Below are 16,196 nucleotides of genomic sequence, written 5' to 3' on the forward strand. Positions count from 1 at the left end.
TAAGGCTCCCCATTTTATGATACATTATTTTATACTCTCAGAAGAGGTTGTGTTGTGTCAATATCTAAAGGAATATTTCTTCATTTAAGTGCTGATAAATTTTTAAAAAAGGTCCTTTACTGAGGGTATATTACTAAAATGTTCCCTCTATTCAGCTAGCTTAATGCACTGCAAAATAATAGTCACTCACAGTGTACTTCTAACTTAGCTGTTGCTTCTTCTACTCTTGTTAAAGCTGTTGCACGACATGTGTAAGTTCCCGCATTTTCCACAGACACAGAAAGAATCATCAGATTACTCTCTCCAAAAGTTGAATAACCTTGACTTCCAACTTGAACACCATCTCGCAGCCATGTTACTCTCGGCTTGGGAGAGCCATTTACTATACACTCAAGAACCACTTTGCTTCCCACTACTGCTACTGTATCTTTAGGTGACGCCACAAAATATGGACGACGAGGAAAACCTTCGTCTGTTTCATTAAAATAATAGTCCAGTTATTATTACCAGAGGAATGTATGTATGTATGTTAATCATTTTAGTCGACTCTCTATAAGACGGACATCTCCATAAGACAGACAGACAGTACTAGTGCCGGCCCCAAAGGTGTCCCTCCAAGAGAGTTTACATCACATTTTGGAATGGGGTTAATCAACATGCAAAGAAAGCAAGCCCTAGGATTTCAATTCCCATGGATAACAATTTTTGGCTTCTATGCCCAGAGATCATGGGAAACCATCTGTAACAATTTTTTGGCTCCGTGAAAATGGGAACCCACCTCTTCAATGATTTCAATTTTTTTAAAGTCATAAATCAGGGTGCAAAGAAAGTTAGTTTTACAGCTTGCCATTCGGGCAAGCTGTAGTTAGCACGTACTAGCCCAAAAGTCAAGTTAACTAGCCCGACGATGAGCAGGGTTGATAACAGTTATTTTGTGATTAGAATTCCGTAAGAAATTTCACTTGCCAGGAGGGCAAGTTAAGAACAGAATTCACTAGCCCAATAGTAAAATCCACTAGCCCTGGGCTATCGGACACAACTTTCTTTACACGCTGCATAAACCAGTAACATGCAATACACTTTGGGAATGATGGCACACATAAAAAAACTAATAGATGCTAAACAATGATTTTGTTTTGTCTTAATATAACTAAAGAATAATATTGCTCTACAAGTTAAGAATCTGAGTCGAGAAATTGTGAATTTCCACAGTGGGTATGTGTGACATCAAAAATGCTCACCTTTATTCAAATTTTGTTTAGTTTTAACGCAATTCACGTGAAATTTTGTAACAATGTAGAACCCACCTTTCCAAAAAAAATGTATGTTTTTTGTTTTTCAGATTTTGGCATTTTTGGTGGGAAAATGACGTCACAAAGTTCCCACCAAATTTTGCTTTTAGTATAACAGGATATCTAATGATGGTTTCTGAAAGAACTCACTGCAAGTATGTCAAAAGGGGAAAAATTTTTGAAATACGCCTATCCACTCAAGAGATATATCATTTGAAATTTGAATATTTTTAGTAACTAAATGGCGGAAATTCAACTTTCAAAACGCTATATCTTTTGAGTGGATAGGCATATTTCAAAAACATTTTCACTTTTGACATCCTTGTGGTGACTTCTTTCAGAAACCATCATTAGATGTCCCATAATATTAAAAAAAAAAAACTTGGCAGGCAAGCAGTTTTGATGTCACATATGCCCACCGTGTTCAGTTAATTGATCCCTAAAACAGAAAATGTCATTGGGAAACAGTATTTCAGTTCTGTTATTTTAAGATCATGGTAACAGTAACAACACGGTACCGATACAATCATAACAGTGACATCCTAGGGCTAGAGAAAGTTGTGTCTGAATTTTGCAATCGGGCTGATGAATTCTGTTCTTAATTTGCCCAATGGGCAAGTGAAGATTTTTGAAGTAAATCAAATTACAGAAGTACTGTAAAACCAATATTATATTTGTTTAAGTTCCTAATAAATTTATGTGCATCAAAAACGTATTTTCAAGTTGATTTGTAGAAGTGTTCTTAATTAAATTATTCCAATTATTATTACATTGAATTAATAAAACAAGTAATTAATTCACTAGATCAGATGGTCAGTTGCTTGTTAAAGCATTTAACAAAAAATAAATATAATAAGGAACATTAATTTGACATTTCGATGTTTTTAACAGCATTATCAAGAATGAAAACCATTAAGAGTTCAATTTTTTAAAAGAGTTGTGGATTGCATTTGTGTTTGATCATTATGCAGATATCCTATTTCTACCAAGTGTAATTGTACTTTTAGTGATAGTTTGAGTTCCTCATGGACAATATTTCTTAGTCCTCAAAAAGTGCAGGAATAGATCTGAAAGCCTTTAAATTCCTTCTAGGCTGATGGCATTATTACTCACCTTGGATCGGATACTTTGCCTCAGTGATGTTACACATACAACTAATGGAACAACAAACATATTGTCCTATAAATTTCTGAATTATAATGCATTTTAACATGGCAGGGGTAGTTTACAGATTGCCAAATGGCTGCCGAACATCAAATGATGCTGAAGTTTGCTCGAAGAGGGTTAGGAAACTGAGTGAATCAGGTTTCATTTAAGGTCATACTGGGAAAACTGACCTGAAACTTGATTCACTCGGTTTCCTAGAGCGGTTTTCACTTGACTGTCGTAAAACCAAAACCAAAGTAAATACACTAGCCAACCAAAGGGTGTAGTAAAACCAAAACCAAAACCAAAACCAATCCCTTTAGACAGTCAAGTGAAAACCACTCTAACCCAAACACCAAACTTCCGAGTCATTTGGCATTCGGCAGCCATTCAGCGTTCTGCAAAATACCCCGGCCATTTAAAACATACCAGGAAGAACTTTTACAGTTGCTGCATTTGTGCTAGTGTGCTGCCTCATAGTTTTGTTATTTACTGCAATGCATTCATATTTTCCCTGATCTTCAAATCTAATGTTCCTGATCTGTAGAGCACCATCAGGGGTCAAAGTAAAATGATTTCCAGTTGTAATTGTAACATTAGTTGAACCTTGCTTTTTCCAAGCGATCAAAGCTTTAGGTGTGGAATGTTTTACACTGCAAAATAATCTTGAGGTGTCACCTTGAATAGCGTTTAAGACTGAAGGAGTAACAGATACTTTGGAGGAAATACCTGTAGGGTGGAAATATACAGTAACTGTTATTGTCTTTGCCAACTAGAGAAACCAGTTACTGACCACATGCAAAGTGGAGGCTGCTGCACACTTAAGACAAGCTTACAGCTTGAGGAACAAAATTTGCTGAAAAATGCCAAGTGCCAAATTTGCCACATGGAAGCAAAGATTGCCCCTGTTAAATATCTGTTAAATTGCATTTAAACAAATAAAATTAATAATTACTGGAAATAGCAGTGAATTCAATTAGTGTCTAGAAACTATTTTTTAATTTCTCTCTCGACAACTTGCTCATCTGATCAGGTCTACATTTTTTTGAATCATATTTTTGCTAAGTTAACCACCTCGGAAGTTAAGATGGTCCACGTTTCCTGCCCTTACAGCTTTTGTATTAACAGCCCATTTCACAGTATTGTGTGCCCATAATGCCATGGCCTTTGAATGGATGCAAGGGTGGAGGTGACCTTGATTTGTTTCAAACCTTCCTTTCATGAGTAAAAAGTTGCATAATCTCATGCTAACAAGCCCATCATTTTGATCATCAGAGTTGTGATCTTGTAGAGCCCAGTATCCCTTGGTGCCTCGCTTTTGATCTTGTGGAACTAGGAGACCTTAGTTTTTCCATAAAATCATATGCTGGGCACCCTGAATTTCATAGATTCAGGGTACAGTGCTCCACAAAATTTAGCATAAAGCACAGCCTTGATCAAACCCTACAAAAATGCAATCCATTCCCAAACAAATAGTCTCTCCTAAAAAATAACACTAGGCAAAGACAATTTTTTTACTTGACCAGTAATATATAGATTTAGCCAGGGCTAAAAGCGAAGCTCCCATTAATAAATTTATGATTTAAATCAAACAATAAACTTGTAATCCACAAATCAGTTAACTTAATGGCACATATGTGACTTTTTAGGGAAAGCTAAGGCTAAGTGATTTTAGAGTGAAAAAAATCTTTCATCGAATTGATAGCCGGTATATATACACCCAAAAAATAGCAATCATCGTCGATCACATTTAAGAGCCATAATAGCTCTTGATCACAGTAGATTAGGCCTGGAAAACGAATTCATGGAAAAAAACAAATCAGGCCGAATTTTTTGCGTTCGACAAGTCTACTTAAAAAAATCTTGCCAACAACTCTGGGAGCGTGTAAACCAACATTTCATACTTTTTATGCATCACATCTGAGGTGAAACAGTAATATGAGGCGCTGTTTTTATCATACAGACCTCAGACAAAATGCAGTATTTCACAATTTTTCAAGACAAATTGCACTCATTCAATATCCAGAACCGTACGAGGCACGCGTGGGCTTTTAGCAAAACCGTTCAAAAAATTTCCAAAATCACCTATACGGCCAGCCGGTTGTCACTTTTGACAAGCGCCAAATTTTCAGTGAACAATAAAAGAGTTACGCTTCAACATAATAAATAATTTATTGTTTTTTTATTTTTTATTTTATGGTTTTTTAACAATGTGCAAACGCGCGGCATTTTGAGTACTCCTGCAAGCGTTGTCTGTGAACGACTGAAAACAAACAGCAAAGCAATTGCAAGAGACTACTAACAATCAATAAAAGAAATGTAATTCGGTGAAACATTTACAGGGACAACAATTTTCATTCATGAAGACAAGTATTAAAGCGTCTCTAAAAATCCTGAGTCTTTACGCTTAAGCCTAAAGCTTTTAGCTGGCTTCCTGGTGTTTACTGTTTTCAGAGATGAACTCGAGGCAAGAAAATCGCTCAAAGCTTTCTTTCTACAGCCAAAATTATAACTAAATACTCTTCGGAACGTTTTTTCATTCTATATGCGGAGAGAAAAGATCGACTAAAGGCTTTAAAGCTCTGTAAGCTTATATATACTAGATCAGATCGTTGTCTCAGATCCTAATACAAACGTGCATAAATTAGCCTCATAAACTGCGCTCGACTTCATGAAATTAGATATAAAAAAACAAACATACACTGTATACAATAATTACTCAGGCTTACCATTCGAGATGCAGCTCTTGAAAGCTATCAAGTAAGGCCAGAATCGCTTGAGGGACTTTTCAACCCCGCATCCAGCAAGGTGAAAAACGAAAAAGATGCATCCGAAATCGGATTTCCAACTTTGACAACCGGCGCATTTCCGAACCAAAAATTCAATAAACAAACCAGCCATGAATCAAAGAAGACTGTTGATAGCAGCTGTATTTCATTTTTTAAAACCATCCAGTGGGAAAAGACAGTAAAAAACATCACAAGTTGACAAAATACTCTGTCAGCTTCAGCTGTCAAAGTAAACAAGGTTCAAGATGCCGTATAAATTTTCTGCATGAACTCACCTGTCAAATTTTGACCAATCAGAGCATAAAAATTGGACGGTCGTAGACCGTGATCAACGCGTGACTATAGTGAGAAAAGTGAAAAGCCTCTGTCTTCCCTGCTTGTATTTTTAAATGACTGGCTGAATTTTCGCGTTCGAGATCAGTTTGAAATCAAAATGTTAATAGCGCGGGGCCATAGTGACATTAACTCAACACTTTCTGTCATCATGTCGTTATTTTGCTGCCGTTCTCTTTGCCTTTGTATTTCTCTTTCGCGTTGCCTTTGACTATTCATTCTAGCTCCGTCTGGTTCTGCTTGCCGGCGTTTTTCACTATAATTTTCTCTCCTTCTTCTCGCTCTGACTCTTTCTACTTGCCGACTTTCTTCGCTAAAATGTTGTATTCTTCTTCTACTTCTAACGCGCTCTCTTTGGCGATCGTCTTCGCTTGTTCTACGCGTGTCGACTCTTGCTCTCTGCCGTTCACCTTCTCTTTGCTCTCGGCTTAAAACCTGTCATCTACACGCTAAAATCTCTCTGCTGTTGTTTGTTGACATAATAGCTTTCGTAAGTTGTAATAAAAAGTTATAAAGGCTCTGTCGAAAAATCTTTTTGCCAAGTTGCTTAAGTTGGTTTGAAATTTTTTTTTCAAAACCAGTTGCGCGATATAATTGCGCGACGTTGCGCCATGCGATTTCCCGCCAAAAAAATCTCTACTTTCCCCTACCCCAAGAGTCCATGCGGACTACTTTCCACTACCCGGAAAGTCCGTACGGACGGACGGACGCTGACGTCATAACCAAAATTTCTCGGATGGGTAGTTTCTCTTAGTTATGGTGCTCCGCTCGCGCGCCTCGCGCGCGCAAGGAGCTCCGCTATAAGTTATAATTGACCAATCAAGTCAATAACCAGAGTTAAATACCATCCACTGACATGATACAACTCACTTTGACTCTAAAGATGACTACTGCAAAGGTTGCCGAAAACATCAGTCACTGTCAACAACAGTCCTATAATTTCAGGACTATGTTCACCCACACAATCATGCTCAACTTACTTGTGAACTGACTCCTGGCTTCAAACCTGTCACAGTTTTAACCAGCATAGATAATACAACAACCACATTAGGTTGCATTAATCCTAGTACCATATTTCCGATACAGTATAATTAAAAAGGTACACTTACCTGCAATAATAAGACGGGCCGTCCTGCTGATTATTCTATAATCCTCTGAGTTGTAAGATAGTACCCCTTCACACTGGTATGTGCCTTCATCTGGCTTTTGAGTTTTATTATGAATAATTTCCGAAAAATATAAAGAGCCATCTGGGTTTATAGTCCTACGACTGTCCAAGCTCAGTGGAACCCCATTTCTTCTCCATCTTATAGATGGTTTGGGATCTCCACCTACTTGACATTTTAGAAGTGCAGGTCTTCCTCGTCTAGCATAAATGTCTGAGGGTTCCTCAATAAAATATGGTACTTTTATTCCTAATGATCCTAAAAAAGAAACACTACAAAGTTAGAATAATATTATTCCTTTTTTGATTAAAACCTTAACACATCTATATATAGGATCAGGTAAACAACGGCAAGATAAGCTATTGAAACCATGACAGAGTTACATGTAGCTCTGTCAATAAAGCACTGGACTTAGGTGGGAGGTAGCAGGTTCAGTCCCAAGGGATGGACCAAATCAGGGTAAAATAAAGGAACTGCCCTGCAAATGGTTAGACCTTCACATGGATCTGATGACCACATGGTTCTCCAGTATGAGATCAGCAATTTCATTATCCCTACACCCCTGACACATAAAACTCCCCACCAAATGAGAAACGATACACGGCATGGGTCCTGTACAAAGCTGCTACTAAGATTTCAAGTTGCCGGGTATAAGGAACTAATAGGCAGGAAATTGATGAGCTAAGAAGTTTACACACATACACTGTTTACAGGTAGCCATTACGACTCCTGAAAAAGGATCACGAGGTTATCCCTATTTTAAGATCTCTCCTTACATATAACCCAGGGGGGGGGGGGGGGGGCGTACTCCCTTGTATGGTATGTGCCGCCCCGCCCCATCAGGTAGTGTTTTTGCGCTGTTTTGGTCTGAAAAAGGGTATACACTTTGCCCATTTTGGTCTGGAATCGGGTATGGTTTTTGAGGGAACTACAGCATTGTATGAACGTCTTTATCGTTTCAATTCCAAATAAGTAAGAAAGAAAGAAAATATGCAAATTCGAAATGGATTGGAAGAATTTTTTTGTTTGCGCTCTAATCTAAGTAATGATAACATAATTTCTGCCCAAAGGCCAGGTCTAAAAATGGGTATGGATTTTAGAGGTGTGGTCTGAAAACGAGTGTGGAAAATTACATTTTTTGGTCTGAAATCGGCTCAGGATTTGGAGAACTGGGCGGCACACCCCCACCACGAATTCCTAGGAGTACCTCCCCCAGGCATATAACCCGCCCAGCCCAAGAAAGGTTGGCCACACCACTGGGGTCTACATTCCCCATTTCTTCGAAAAGTGGTGCAGGTTCTTTTACATCCCACAAGAACCTGATAAGTGAAAGTGTTGCAAGACAAAACCTATGCTTTTTTGTCCTTTACTGAGAAGACTAGAAAGTCACACCATTTGCAGATGTCATTACATAGGCAGCACTTTCTTCTCGGTTATTTTAAGACCCTAAGTGTTGGTCTGGATAGGGTTTGGACCCATGGCCTCTTGCTCAGCAGACTGGTGCTCTCTCTCAAGTCAGCTAACCAGGCAACAGTCTTTAAGTTCTTTATGTTCTATGTAATTTTCCTTTTCCCCTCAAGGTTGCTGGGGATCATGCTCGTAGTAGCCAGGGGAAATCCCTAGCCCTAAGACCTTAGTGAAAGTCCTGCTGTAGGATGCAAAGAGAGCAATAGAGAACTTAAGCAGCAGACGTTCTTGAGGTCAAGAACACCCACCAGAAGTCACTCGTGCTAGTGTGAATACTGTGCACGTGTTTACATTCGTAAGGTCAGGTCACCGACCCCACAATGCCTGTTTTGAAGTTCAAGACAGAACGCGAGATTCAAGTACTTGAAAGTTTGTGTTTGGGTAAGAATTTTTTGGTAATTCCCGATATTGTGGTTACATTGCTGGCCTAAAGCCAAGGAAAAACCCTTCTGCTATTCATTCCGTGTTTTCAGAGACAGTTTGTAACTCTATTGCTGAAACTTGACAAGTTGACCCTGCTAGCTCCAGCTGGTTTTGAAGAACTCGAAGATGAAGATGGCAAGATTTACATAAGATTTAATGGATTTCTTGTCCACGTGAATCACCATCAAGTGAACTCACATCTTATTACTTTTAAGAGGGTGTCACATGCAAATTCAAGGGCTAATAATTTCATCTGCATGAATTGTTATTTTCTTTACAATGATAAATATCAAATTAAAATGTTATGACTGCGTGTTTTTGTGACTGCATTGGGTTGATTATATACATGTATATCCAAGAGACGTTTTTGAGCTATACTGCATGTCAAACACCTGTGATATTTAGTGCAATCAGCTTTAAAAATGAAGAGCACACTAAATTTCATTGTGATCAATGAAACTGCAAAAAAATGGACCGCCAAAGTTTGCTTTCATGTATGGAGTTATGGTAACTTTTGTTTGCTCGATTTGTGTCTACACAATCAAATAGTACAAGACGGCATTTCTAGTTCAGTGAATAAATGTGAAAGATGGAAATGTTTACATGAGAATGGGACAAAGAAAATGTAAAAGCCCACTTCAGTGACAAAGATCTTTCTCATATTTGAAATGATTTGAGTGAAGACATTTCAAATAGCAAAAGTAAACACAGACAAGACATCCCTGACTTGCATTACACCAAAAACCATTCATTGCTTAATCTGCTCTTCTCAATCCAGACCGGACACAACCTTCCTGAAGTACATGACCTAAAGAACAACTCTGCTGCTTAAGCTCTCTAATATCATATGCCAGGACTCCACAGTGATTTGTAACAAAATCACTAGCACATAGAATCACAGTAGATTCTATAATCACAGGATGAAATTCAGATATCTTATATGCACCAGGTCCTGGTTGTTCAAACGTTGGACAGAGCTATCCACCCTATAAAAATCTATTCAGTGGATAACGTGATAGTGATAGTGGATAATGGATAGTGATTTATCCGGTGGATAGCGCTATCCAAGGTTTGAACAACCGGGGCCAGCCTTATATAGCAGCAGGAGTGTCTTCCAAGAGATTTTACAGACACTACATTAGGCGGAATATCATTGCTTTATCAACACAGTCTGAATAAAGCATTGATATCAGCAGGGCAAAACTACTGTAACTGATGATGTTGCCTATGTTCCCATTATCTGTGCAAACTTTGATAACATTTGAATTATGTAAATAAACTTGAACTTGCACTTCAAACAATAAATATAGAGAAAAACAATGCCTGTGGTCTGTTATCAGGATTATTATTTTCCTAAACAATCATTACAGTGTGCTTGGACGAGCATTACTTGGCATCATAGATAAGCTTTTTGTGTAATTTAAGTCATAGCTTATTTACAATTTTTGACTGTACTCCTGGTAAAACACATGCAAACACTATGCTCTTCCTAGCAACACACTCCAAGATTATAACTATCATTTTCTTGAACGAAATCAAAATGACAAATCAACAGGATTTGCACATTCCTGTGTATGTAACTGAACTATATAAACAATGATGTTCATTCACACACAGCCAAAAATAATTTATTGTAAGAAGAAGCATTTTACTTGAACAAGCAAAAAACCTGCCGGCCACAACGAGCTACAACAGGGTTAAATCCAAACAAATGTCAATTGTCCAGTATTCCACTTACAGTTATCAAACTGACTTGTTCCAGATGCCAGCCCTGCATTTTTCTGCAGTTAATTTTTTTTCCGGGTTTCAAGGAATTATCCCAAAAAAAGATTTCCTGAGGACCTACCCAGCAGGCCCAGGCCACGGTGAATTACAACAACTCTAAAATTCGTCCTCAGTTAAATCCAGTTTTACTATATTGAAAATAAAGGAGTTCAGAAGGTGACAAAATTATAAATAAGATTTTAACGAGAAAAACTAGAAACTAACGATTAATCTAGAGTGAGGGAGGGTGTCAGGGTGTTACAGACTAACTATGAATCATTTCCGTTTCTTTTGTAATCAAAACTCAACTATGAATGGTAATTATGGAAAAAGGTTTCACACAACACAAGTTTAGTGTGATACCACGGTTTTGGAATTAGGATAGCCTCTACCGAGGTTTTGAATCACTGCACTTATCAATAAAGCTGAAATTTATAAACGGTTGATGATGATCTATGATGAATTACACTCGCGTTTTCGAAATTTTAAATGACGGGACAAGGTGATTGAGCACGCACAAAGAACTTAATGCCGCTTTTCACACCTTCATAAATGAATAGGATGTAATTAACTTTGCAAAATTGAAAAACCTGCATGTAGAACCAGAAGCTATTATAATAATCAGGAAATAAGACAGACCAAAATGAGTCTATTGCCAAATTCTGTCACAGGCAGAAAACTACCCTTGTCTCATTCGTCACGTTAATAAAGTCTTTCTACAGAATCAGAACGTTTCGACTGTTCATCTTTCTAATGTTTTGAGTTGAAATACATTGATAACATTATAAAGCGACTTCAAAACCAAATTTTCCTGCGAAGTTTCACCAAAAAATCTGTTTCGGGGAAGATGAAGAAAGAAGACGAACACATGTGGCGTAAAGCAACGCGTTACTGCGAGAACGAGAGTATAATTCCCCGATTAAACTCAGCATTGACGTCTTTGTTTCTGCTAAACAACAAAACTAAAAAGCCGAACGCTCCCTGAACGGCGGTCTATGGGAAGAAACCCAAAGGAAAACAAGACCTTGATTCATTCACCTTCAGGAAAAGAATATCCTTTATAATGATTAAAAGACAAAGCTATGAATATCATTTATTCAACAACAGGGGGAATTAGCTATTGTAGCTGTATCCCGCGAAAATTGCCTTCACAACACAGATAGATTGAAAGAGCAAAGCTCACAAGCTTAACTTTAACACTTTCAGTTTTAATTTCTCGTGCAAATGATCCAAGTCACGTTTGCGGTCAACGAGAAAGGCATCTTAGGCTTGTTTCGGAAGTTATTCAAAGGTAAGACATTCTTAAGTGAGAGTAGGTTTTGTCCGCAGCAGAGTAAACATGGTACATACTACAAACATATTGAATACAAAACACTGCAACAAAACCGGTGAGGACAAAACCAAACGCGGGTTATTCTTAACGAAAGAACCTCCTAACAGGACCATGAATTAAATAAAAGAAAAACTGAGAAAAAACGCACGGGTAAAACTCACATGCTATCGCGTGTTTTCATGCTAAACTGAACAACAACGGCCTTCTACGAAGGACTAACAACTTACCTGAGAAAGCTGCCAACTGCACAATAACTATGAAGCAAGCCCTGCAGCCGGGAAGCAGCATTATCCTTCTTTAACGCTACAAAGAAGACAGGGAATAATACGGGAAAGATTTACGTTTTCACACACATTAAATGTCAACCAACTTTCCTGCATCACCGTATAAACTCAACCATTAATGAAATGCTTGGGATAATGTTTTCGGGAAACGTCATTGGGCCAATTGTCTTTCTGCCAATCAGATTGCGCTATTTAACGCCCCCATCGGTTACCCCGTTGTATTCAGCTGTTTTCAAAGACACTTTTCACCTCAGTTGCTGATCAGTGTGATTTTTTTGCGTATCTGTTTTCATGCAAGCTCCCTTTCCTTCACGTACTTAAACTTGGTGTTGTTAGCACTTCCCTGAGTCCTACACTATAAGACGAAAGCGGATTCAGCCGCACAGGAATTAAAGAAAAAAAGCATTCCACTCAAAAAGTCTGAAAACACCAATGCATGTACCCGGTCTTGTAAATTCATGCAAATTGGCCTAAGCCTAAGCCTAAGCCTAAGCCCAATTATTCTCGTGGGAAGTTTGTGGTCTACAAAGCCATTGAACTGAACAAGTCTCATTTATGTGCCAACATGAAGTATTAAAAGTGAAGAAAGTGAGACAAGCTATAGTGAAAATTTGTCAGTTTTATTTAAGGCGTCGGGTAGCCGGGCTCCAACTTTTTACACCAGAGTCACTTAGCACAGTAAAGGCGTCAAAACATGAACGTAAAGTAAACTAAAAGAGAAAAAAGCGAAATTTTAAAGACTTTATGAAAAAACACTTCTGAACGCTTTTATAGTCGTTCTTCGGCAGTGTGTTTGCATTAGATCTTCAATTAGGCATGACGTTGAAGTTTATTTTGGGGGCAGGCCAAAATATTTAAGAATGGAATAATAAAAATAACGATTTCGCAAGGTTTCTAGTTTTGAAAAGGATTTTCCTTGAAACAAAAGCCTTTTTGTATACAAACTCTATCAATGTAATTGGCAACGAATTGTATTCTGAGTCAACCATCCTCTCTTGGCCAAACGTATTAAAAAACCCGGAAAACTGGTATTCCCTAAGAACAGAGTCTAGATCACTTTACGGCATGTAACATTATAATCAACAATGTAATATGTATGCAAATTGGATTGGATACCTAAATTATTAGATTAACACATTTTACAATTTGCATTCTTACAAAAAATTTGACATTTGTTGTTTTTCTGTTAGACTCTTGCTTCTAGGCCTCCCTCATGGAGCTGCTCCCCGATCTCCGGAAGTCTAGCACCAAGTGAACGTTATTTAGTCAAAACATTTGTAAAAGGGAGAGCTCTACAGTCCCACCCCCGTTAATAAATTATGCGGGTTGAATTAAGAGAAAAATATAAGGGATTTTTTTCGCCGGGGTCAAAGTAAACTGTCCGTAAAAATAAATGAGGTGCCGTATCAAGCGCGTGTCACGTAAAAAGGGCGCCAGCTGACAGTAATATCGAGCAAAGTCAACTTAATTCCAGGAATCTCAACTGAGAAAAAAAAACAGAACACTGAGGATTTTACGGTGGAGATTGCTGAATTGAAATCGACGCGTGACCGTGACATGGAGGACTGAAAAACAAGCAAGCAAAATGGTTGTCACTTTTCAAGCTTCCGACCCTTCGGACTGATGATTCATTCACCTTGCATGAAACTTGGCAAAAAATAAATGAAAGAAAATCTTTTTTCGTTTTCCTTTCTTCCTCTTTTCCCCTATTTTGTTTTTTCTTTCTTTCTTCTTCTTCTTCTTTCAATTTTCTCTTTTCTCTCTTTCCTCTTTTGCTAATTTAAATCTCGCGGCAAGAGAGATATGAAGAGACTCTTGAAAAAATCCTGGCTCTCGTGAAATTCCAGCCGGTTCCCATGAACGAGCCAAAGAGCAGTCTGAATGGCTGCCGGTGACTAAATCGATATAAATTTGCAATTTTAAGATTACATTCAGTTTGTTGAAAAGAGTTGTTATCACCGCAAACCAAACGCACGTGTTTCAATTTAAAGATAGCTTTTCAATAATTTTTTCATTTCAAAACATCTCTAAAACATTACAACCGTGTTTTTTTCTGTCACCAAGCTATTATAAATAAAATCAGGTAGTTATCAAAGTTGATCGATTTGGGTAATATTCGCCTGATATCAGTTAGTTGTTTTTCTTCAATCAACGCTCCACGACAGAAAAAGTCACTTTTAGCAGATGGAAATCTAATGTTCAGTTCAAAGCTTCCGCCAGAATTAAGCTGGATAACAAGGGAAAAAAATATTTAAATTTGGTTTTTAAAATTTTAGTAAATTGATGATGCAAACAGCGAATGGGTGATCTGACACTCTGTGCTAACGAAATAAAAGATTCATCAATGTAGACCTCCAGTTTAATAGCCTGTTAAGAGTTCGTGGAGGTCTGACTAAGTAAGAGATCGACAAAGGATGACAAAAAAAGAATAGAATAATACAAGTCTTCTACGTTTTAAAACTGAAGTTAAAATTATTAATAAATACATGAAAGCAAGAGAAAGTAATGTTTACGTTGGAAACAAAGAAAAAAAACCTCTCGAAGAGCAATAGAAAGCGAATTCGGTCGCCAAAAAACTGCATTCAGCTTTCAAAATAAGTAAATTAATAAAAAGGTGAATGAAGAGAGTTTTGTGTAAGATAAAGTGGTTTCAAAGCAACATTTAAGAACACAGCTTTTATGTCCGATTAACAGAATTTGTGTGGTTTGCCACAAGACAAGCAAGCTAACTTCAGACTGCACTGTCCAAATACCTGTCTGACAGAAAATTACTGATATTTCAAACTTTGATAAACGATTTAATGTGCTACAAGAAGCAATCAATTTTCGCGTTCGACAATATTTATGATCGGTGATATCATTTTTCGCCGCAAATCTGTGGCTACTAATACGACACGAAATGAAAAATACACGGTTAATAGACGCGTTTTCGGTGTCGCATTTTAAGCTTTTAAGGTCTCCAAAACAGATGGATTCTGTAAAGACTGTTTTTTTTTTAACTAACATGACCGTAAAATGTAAACTACCGCCGGATCGGACTTGAAAAGTCAGCTGTGATTCATTGCTTGCTGAAGGAGGGAAATGTCCAGCAGATGGGGACAGGAAACCCAGGAGTGTGACACTCCCTAATTCGGCCTATACGTACGGGTATCGGCCGCTAAACAGGCTATTTAGGGCCATGAAAAGGGTGTCTTTTTGGAGAGAAGGCCTCTAAAAGAGTGTGAAGGTTGGTAATAAGTGGTCTACATTTGTGATACCAACAAGTTTTTCCAAAAAATCCAATTCTGAGATCGCTTGTCCTAAACAGGGTAGCGAAATTAACGATTTTGGTCTTAAACAGGGTCAGATTTTGATGGCTAGGATGTGCCCTTGACCGTTTCTTTAGTGTACCGGATCTTTTCAGTGTTATAATACCCGCAAAACCTTGAACGCGCGCGTTGGTATTTACATTCTTTGGTTCAGTATGATCAATTAATCGGATGACATTTTTTTTTCTACCTAGCGATTCCCATCACAAAACTGATACGGTATCTTCTTTCGCGCTTTTCCACTCACTGGGCAATTTAAAGAAACACCCACAAATCGAGAAAAATTATGTTTTCGACAAAAAATTCTGCCTTTAAATTTCATACCAACCTCTACGCACGCACACTGCGGTAGTGTTGTGATCATAACATAGCTTTCAAGCTATACTAGTAATGAGTCATATTTCTGTATTAATATTCCTTGCTTTGAAATGTTTGGAATCTAACAAATTTTTCAAGCCAGATTTAGTCATTTAATTGATCCGATTAATGAACCTGCCATTCTTTCGCAGTGGATAAGGTTAAGTCGCTAAAATTTGCCTTTTGGCCCTTTGAAAAGGTGGACATAAGCTAAGAATCTGATTTCGAGGTATATTCGACATTGTTCTGCAGATTTCAGCAGGATATGAACGTGATAAATGCTCAGCTTAGAGTCTTTAAGATCTTTAATCTGGTACTTTCTTGGTGACAATGGGGAGCTTAAGCAACGACGACAGCGACAGCAACGAGAACGGCAAACTGTAAAGCATCTTGGATTTATAGGTCGTTTAGATAAGTAAAACAACAACTTTGCACGTGCATCACGCCTTTTTGTACATTTCTTTGCCGTCACTGCACCACTACGACATAATACGTTCTAGTTTCACGTTTTATGGAGAGCGTCCACGTGAACAC

The 16,196-nt window shown here is 37.9% G+C and overlaps 1 protein-coding gene across 1 annotated transcript in view; it reads right to left on the reverse strand.

Moving 5' to 3' along the window:
• The window catches only part of LOC140935391 (neogenin-like), a 33,359-nt gene extending 21,104 nt beyond the window's left edge, over positions 1 to 12,255 (reverse strand). Inside the window, exons 1-4 of the mRNA XM_073384939.1 lie at positions 11,941 to 12,255; positions 6,670 to 6,984; positions 2,868 to 3,167; positions 191 to 472 (exon numbers count right to left, since the gene is read on the reverse strand). Of these exons, the coding sequence (XP_073241040.1) occupies positions 191 to 472; positions 2,868 to 3,167; positions 6,670 to 6,984; positions 11,941 to 12,001 (958 nt within the window). The 5' untranslated portion in view covers positions 12,002 to 12,255. The remainder of the gene's footprint in view (positions 1 to 190; positions 473 to 2,867; positions 3,168 to 6,669; positions 6,985 to 11,940) is intronic.
• Between the last annotated feature and the right edge of the window lie 3,941 nt (positions 12,256 to 16,196).

This window comes from Porites lutea, chromosome 4 (assembly GCF_958299795.1).
Source record: "Porites lutea chromosome 4, jaPorLute2.1, whole genome shotgun sequence".
NCBI lineage: Eukaryota > Metazoa > Cnidaria > Anthozoa > Scleractinia > Poritidae > Porites > Porites lutea.